At 28.2% G+C, this 7,625-nt stretch overlaps 1 protein-coding gene across 1 annotated transcript; it reads left to right on the forward strand.

Annotated features, from left to right (window-relative positions):
• Nucleotides 1-37: 37 nt before the first annotated feature.
• Nucleotides 38-5,531, forward strand: LOC100166276 (ribonucleoside-diphosphate reductase large subunit). Its single transcript, XM_008191181.3, has 11 exons — nucleotides 38-109; nucleotides 2,649-2,797; nucleotides 2,889-3,100; nucleotides 3,159-3,629; nucleotides 3,705-3,912; nucleotides 4,069-4,218; nucleotides 4,280-4,513; nucleotides 4,577-4,804; nucleotides 4,867-4,962; nucleotides 5,020-5,205; nucleotides 5,271-5,531. Exons 2-11 carry the CDS (start codon nucleotides 2,723-2,725, stop codon nucleotides 5,331-5,333), a joined length of 1,923 nt encoding a protein of 640 aa, XP_008189403.2. The 5' UTR covers nucleotides 38-109; nucleotides 2,649-2,722; the 3' UTR covers nucleotides 5,334-5,531.
• Nucleotides 5,532-7,625: the final 2,094 nt, after the last annotated feature.

Consider the following 7,625-nt stretch of genomic DNA (forward strand, 5'->3'; position numbering starts at 1 on the left):
CTGCTGAATAGGCAATTACTATGGCTACTATTCATCCACGATTATGAAAAACTAGCAGCTCGCATTGCTATTTCTAATTTACATAAGCAAACTAAAGAAAAATTTAGTGGTACATATTTTCATTAAATAATAAATATAGATTGAACAGAAATCTTTACATTAGTTAAAATAGGAAATCATTTGAATAAAATATGAGGTACATTACACTGTAACTCTCTTGTGTTTTTCTGTAGGCACATTATAGTTCAGTTTTTTTTTTTTCATTAATATTATTTTAAATGTGTCTATGTATTACATGTTATTACATGTTTTTTAATACAATTAATAATTTATTTATTTATATGGTACGGATGAACAGAAGATATTGTGATGTGTTTGTTAATTAATTAAGGAGTGGAAGTGATGGGCAATACAATTTTGCTTATTAGGGATGTTAGAGCAGGTAGGAGGAGGTTTAGGATTAATTTTAACTCTTTAAAGAAATTGGTGACAATTTGCAGAGGTTGATCAGATGGTGATGTGTTCGCTGTAGCTTCGGCATATGAAGGTTTTCCTTTTGGGTTTGAGCTGAGCGCGTCATGCCTACTCCTGCGAGGTGCAGGTGGTATAGCCTATGTTTGAATGTGTTGATCTTCTCTTTTTGTTCCAGTTTTAGATTTGATGCGGATTAATATTTTTATTAATGTTTGGCATCCTTTATAATTGGCAGTGTGGTTTTTGCCACAGTTTGCACATTTTGCTGGTTCCACCAGTTTTTTGTGCAATTATTGGTGTAGTGATAAGCTCTACATTTCACGCATCGTGGGTAGTGGCGGCAGTAGTTGTGTGTGTGCTCATATTTTTGACAGTGATGGCATTGGAGAGGACCAAGTTGTTTTATTGGGTCTTCAAATTTTACAATTGAGTTTAATATTTTGATGATTTTGAATATTTCACAATTATTGGCATTACGAAGTAGACCGATGTTGAATAATGGAAGCGGTAATTTGTTCGTACGGTGTGTTATATTTGTAACGCTGATTACTTTATGCCCGAGGTCACTTAAGACAGTTCACGATATCTGTAGTAGTAGTGGAATAGTGGAGGTGCTGTAGTACAACACGGAATAGTTGGGAGCTAATAGTGATATTTGTGTTCGGTGTCTATTAGCCTTGAGTTGGTTTGTGTGTTTGTCCCTATGATAATATTAGATCTATCTGCTTTACATGTGAAACCCTCTGGACCTACCATGCTAGTTACATCTTTATTGATCGTACTAAAATCAGTTACGTTTGTTAGGACAATATTCGGAAGTTTGACATAACTTTGGTTTTGGTGAGTTGTTGAAACATGTTGAGCTTCATTTTTAACAAAGACGCCCTTCACCCCCAAGTCCGTTGCCGAGGTTTGGAAACAATTTGGCAAGATAAAAAATTTACTTTTTTTATACTCATGATCTAGGGAGTTTGTGGAAGTCAACATGAGAGCTCTCTGATGGATTTTCTACCGTTTTCTTTTTTTTAAATTTTGTTCTTTCTTATGACAATTGGTGAGACAGTATTCACCATTTGAGCATTTTGAATGACTCAATTAAAAGTAATTGATTTGATACGATAAGCGACGCATTACGGACCGGTTTCACACATATATTGGTACGGCTGTCTGAGCCCTAATGTTTATAGTTTATAGTTTATACTTGATACTGAGTTATTATATTTTAAAGAGGACATTACACCTGTAATGTTGTCTCCCTCTTACAATCTTACAAAATAGAAAGTTTGTGTTCAGCAGTACTAATTGATTGTAGTAACCCTTAATAATAAAGTATATTCACCTTTTAACAGACTTTTAAGTAATATCTATTTTTTGCAATATTTTAATTTGTAAACGAGTTATGAGAATTTTTAAATAATAATATTTTACATATTCATAATTTACTTAAAAATTTAAATATCACAAAAAATTTCATGTGAAAACATAGATAATGTTCTTACCTTTAAGGTGCCCGGTGCCAAAATGTAATTTTATACACAAATATACGCTCTATGGGAATAATGATCTTGTTCCGTAGAACCAGCCAAATTTGATAATTTGTATTTTAACTAATAGAGGGTAACATTTCACAGGCTGCATCAAACTCCAGTTTCCAATATTTTAATCTCAAAATGTATAATAATATGTCTTCAACAATAATAAAATTTTAAGCGGTTTTTTATAAATTATATTATATCTAGGTACCATTATTTTAAATAAAATAAAAAATTGGAGTTTGATGTGACCTTTAAGAAGTCTTCTTCTTTCAGATAAAAAAATAGTTATCAAAATCCAACAATTCTACAAGGCCTGAGAATTATTTCCGTGAAGTCATTTTTTTCTCCATATAATACACCCTATAGGGTAGTAGATTCATGGAAAAGTATTATAATCAAGGTGGCAACTAAAATGTAAAATTGAATTTTCAATCTATAGAATTGTGTAAAATTTGAAAAACTGGTACCGGGCCCCTTATGTTGATTAATAAGTTAATTCACTCTATTATAAAAGGTAACTACACAAAATTGGACACAAATTTGCTTTGTTGTGCATTGTACATTGCAAGACAGAGAACACACACTGGTGTCTTCTTAAACTTATGAGCAAAATATAGATTTATTTTATTTTCCTCATAGATGTGATTGATGATATTCATAAAAATGATGATTATTGGAATACTGGTTTATCAGATGATATTTATGAAATTATTATGAAAAATAAAGATCGATTAAACGAGGCAATTAATTATGAAAATGATTATATTTTAGACTACTTTGGATTTAAAGTAATATATAATTATGTTATGTACATTATATTATATTATAAACATGTTATATCAATATTAATGATTTGATTTTATGTGTTTGTTTTTTCAGTATTTAACCCAAAATTTTTTAGTTAAATCTGAAAATCAAACTATTGAAAGACCTCAACATTTGTTTATGAAAGTTGCTGTAGGTATACATGGAGATGATATTGACTCAGCTATTGAAACATACAAAATGTTATCTCAAAAGTTGTGTATGTTTTCTCCAGTAGTTATGCAATTGCAGCCAGCTGCTAGAAAACTCAATGTATCAGTTATAAGGTAAAATGTATGATTATCTTGAAAAAATATATATATCCTTATGTTCGTATTTTATTAGTCATTATTCAGTTGCAATGATAGCAGACAGCATCGATGGTATTTATGATACACTCAACCGTTTGTCAACATTTATTTTGCCTTATTCAAGTGTTGCTGTTCATGTGCACAAAATACGTGCTGCAGGCACTTATATTAAAGGCAGCAATGGGAAATCTAGTGGTCTTCCTCTTATGTTGAAACAATATGATTCCATGGTCCATTGTAAAGAAACATTAGAAAGGCCTAAGAGCATTAAAGGTGTAGCAATTTATTGTGAACTTTGGCATGCAGATATAATGAAAATTATTGACCAAATTAGAAAGACTACTATTGCAGATATAAAATTAAAAAACAGTCAACTAGCCTTGTGGATACCAGATGAATTTATGAGAAGAGTAGAAAATGACCAAATGTGGAGTTTTATGAGTCCTGATCATTGTCCTGGTCTTATAGATGTTCATGGAGAAGAGTTTGATAACCTTTATAAAGAGTAATTATCTAACAAAATAATTGAAAAAATATTTAATTTAAACAGTTAGTTATTATTATTTTTTAATATTCTTAGGTATGAATTAAAAAGTAAAAGTTTTGTTATGAGACAAATTGAAGCAAAAAAGTTATGGTCGCAAATTATTCAGTCTCAGATTGAAACTGGTTTGCCACTATTGTTATTCAAAGATGCGTGTAATGCTAAAAGCAATGAATCTCATTTGGGAACAATTCAATGTGCTGGTAGAAATGGAGATACTGTACAATTTACTGCATCTGATGAAGTAACCTTATATATTTTATCTATAGAAATGTATTACTATATAGTATATAGCATAAATAATAAAAATAAATGAATAAATATTTATCATTTTACATGTCAAATACAGTGTCAAAAACATTTATGTTATTATAAATTCAATTTCAATGTTGTTCAATAGGTGGCCACATGTACTACTGCTTCAATTTCAGTAGATATGTTTTTAACGTCAGAAAATATTTTTGATTTTTCCAAACTTAAGGAAACAGCAAAGAAAATAACTTATGATTTGAATAAAATAATTGAAAACAATAATGTTATACTTAACAAGGTAAAATTCTATACTTTTTCATAATATTCTATTAAACACGTGTTTAATAAGTTTCTTTTAGGAAGACCAATTGAAATTAGGATTAAAACAAAATCAATTAGCCATTGGAATTGGTATCCAAGGATTAGCAGATTTATTTATTAAAATGAGATATCCTTTTGATAATAAAGAAGCTAGATATCTTAACATACAAATTCACGAAACTATTTATTATGGTGCTTTAGAAGCAAGTTGTGAACTAGCTTCTAAAAATGGACCGTACAAAACATATCCAAATAGTCCGACAAGTAAAGGGGTAAGACAACTATAATTAAATATTTAATATTTGTACATATACTTATTGATTTGGTTTATGCAGTTATTACAATTTGATTTGTGGAATGTAAAACCTTCTAATTTGTGGGATTGGAATAGTCTTAAAACAAAAATTGCACAATATGGACTACAGAATTCTCTGGTTACAGTTACTTCAAATACTGAAGTTGAGTCAACCATTTTTGGAAATGTGAATTCTATTGAACCATTAGATACCAATGTTAAACGTAGATATATTTCATTGGGAGAAAGTAAACCAAAAGAAATTCAGGTAATTTTAATTTGCTTAGTTTAAGTTTTTCAATTTATTTTTAAAAAATGTTTATTTTCAAGGTTGTAAATCCATATCTACTAAAAGATTTGCACGATCGTAAACTTTGGGATGAGAAATTAATACCTGAATTGGTGAATAATATGGGTTCAATACAGGTAATTTATTAGATATTAGATATCGAACATTTAGATCTAATGTACTTATGTGCTTAGGAAATTAACCTGCCAGAGGATTTAAAACAATTATATAGAACAAAATGGGAAATTGATCAAAAAGTTTTAGTAACTATGGCTGCTGACCGTGCTCCGTTTATTGATCAATCACAAGCTTTTTCTCTTAATATGGTTAAAGCAAATGAAGATATAATTTCTGAAATGCACATATCAACCTGGAAAATGGTAACATTAGTAATTTTAAAACATTTTGAAGAAAGTTGTTATAAGTATTGTTTAATGTTTTTAAGGGTTTGAAAACTGGAGTATGTCAACTAAGGATTAAGCAAACTGAAGAGGATTTAAGAGATTAATGATTTCTGTAAATATTATGTTTTTTTTTTAATTATTATTATTTTGAAGTTAGGTGTATAATTTAAAAGTAATTCTTGGTACTCATATTCTATACATTCATAATGTTAAGTGTACTTTGTATTTTTTCATATAATTATCCATTTATTTTATTTTAGTTATCTTAATAAACTATTGAATATTAAATTGGATTAAATTAAGCTTTACGGTTATTTATTTACTACACTAGGATTTAGGTCTAAGTGTTTGAGATGGTTTATGGATAGGGTGGTACATGGTTATTGGTTTCATTGAGTGTAACAATTCTTAGTTCCACTTATTTCTCCTACTGATTCTTTCTATTTATAAATAATTAACTAGTTACTAGATATTATGCCTAAGCTTTATATCTATGATTTTTTCATACATCTTTAATCTATTAGCTATGCAATATTTTTATTTTATCTTATAGCTTATTAACGGACTACAATTTAATATGAAACCAATAACAATGTATCTAACAATATTTATTCAATACATTTTGTAAACAATTAATATTAATATTAATTATAGTTCATAGATAGTTAGCATGAATGGTGCATGAATCATTGACCAACTTGTTGAACTTAATTGAAATAATGACCATCAAATAAGATAATATGTCTGCCATTGTACTCTCTTTCATGAGATACAGGCATACATTGTATGAGCCCCGTACCACTGAATAATACTCTACAGTTGAATGTACCAAGAAGCAATATATAACTTTTAAAAGCGGAGTGAGCTTGCTTAAACTATGAGTTTGAAAAAACTTAATAATTTGGGCGCTTTACAACAAGCAGATTCAATTTGTGAGTGATAGTCAAGGGTAGGTTTAAAATTAATTCAGGAGTCCTTTATAATATGATAGTTGTTAATGGTGAACCCAGTGTTTGAACAACTATTACATTTTAACTAGGTATTTTAAATGCATTGACAATGTCACATCAGAGATCAGTGTGATTATGATTTATATTGTTGAACATTATTGAATATCTTTTATCTACTATTGTAATTTTATTATAGGGAATTTTTTATGACACATTCAAGTATGTCGTATGTTTGATGTTAATTATGCAAAGTTGTATTGACTACTCATAACCCTTATATTTATATTATAAAACAATTTATTGTCTAATTATATATATACGTGTGTACTGACTTAATAATTAATGATTAACGAATCATTAAGATACAAGTTTTTTCAGTGTAGTTTAATATGGTTTGAATCTTTTTTTACATTATTTCAACAAGAAGAATATTTATTTTTTTCCATAAATATCTTGCCTAATGTAAATAAATCTAAATCAATTCAGTTTTATGTATTAATCTAAATCAATTTAGTTTTTTAGATTTTGAACTGAATACTGAATGTATTGACTTTACAATTATGTGTTTTTTTTCCGTAAACACGAAAAAATTTTTCGATTTTTAACTTTATTTATCAGAAACTTCTTCTGATGATAAATTGGATCTAGTTTGTATTTTTGATAGGTCAACGTTTAAATTTACTTGTATTTTTCAAAATTATCGAGAAAAACGAAAAAAAATGAGAAAAAACTGGAATTACTTATAATGTAAAATTAGTATATGACCAAATCAATATTTTTTCTTTGATGTAAATCAAATATCCAAAGGCACCGACTGTACCTAGATACTTGAAATTATTTTAAATGTTTATATCACCCTTTTTCCATAATAGATAAAATTTTCATAATTTTATAGGTTAAGTTAGTACTATATATACTCACTCTTTTTGAGTTATTTATACACTTGAAATTTTCAACTTTTTTTGATAAATGGTTCCATGACTTTGTTTATACACCAATTAAAAAATATCTAAAACACTAGTCACAATATTATTTGATATACACGTTTAAAGTTAGTATTTTGACTGAATTAGTAGAAATCAAGAAAACTTGCAAACTATTTTTCAGGTTTAGAAATTCAGAAAACTAAATTCTTTTTATACCTGATATTAGAATATTTAATGCAAGATTCTTCGCAAGTTTTTATACCTTGTCTTGAACAAACAAAAAGCTTACCGGAAAGTTGTATTAATTTTTTATGAGCTTGAAATTCACCCGTAAATTAACGATTTCTTTCTTTTCTCATTTTGTTGTAATTCAAAAAATATTAACTGTAGGTGCTATATTAGAATTTTCTATAGTACTGCATGGATAATTTTCATATTTTATAATTTATTTACATTTATGTATTCAATTTTTCTTAGTTTGTTTTCTATAAATAGGGCCGGTTTCAATGGTGGGGGGGGG

Source organism: Acyrthosiphon pisum, chromosome A1, assembly GCF_005508785.2.
Source record: "Acyrthosiphon pisum isolate AL4f chromosome A1, pea_aphid_22Mar2018_4r6ur, whole genome shotgun sequence".
Taxonomy (NCBI): domain Eukaryota; kingdom Metazoa; phylum Arthropoda; class Insecta; order Hemiptera; family Aphididae; genus Acyrthosiphon; species Acyrthosiphon pisum.

Excerpts from the sequence above, each read along its gene's own strand:
- LOC100166276 (XM_008191181.3), top strand. The coding sequence starts at position 2,723 with ATGAAAAATAAAGATCGATTAAACGAGGCAATTAATTATGAAAATGAT. Across the intron at positions 3,630-3,704 it reads TTTGATAACCTTTATAAAGA|GTATGAATTAAAAAGTAAAA; the intron begins GTAATTATCTAA and ends TAATATTCTTAG. Across the intron at positions 5,206-5,270 it reads ACATATCAACCTGGAAAATG|GGTTTGAAAACTGGAGTATG; the intron begins GTAACATTAGTA and ends AATGTTTTTAAG.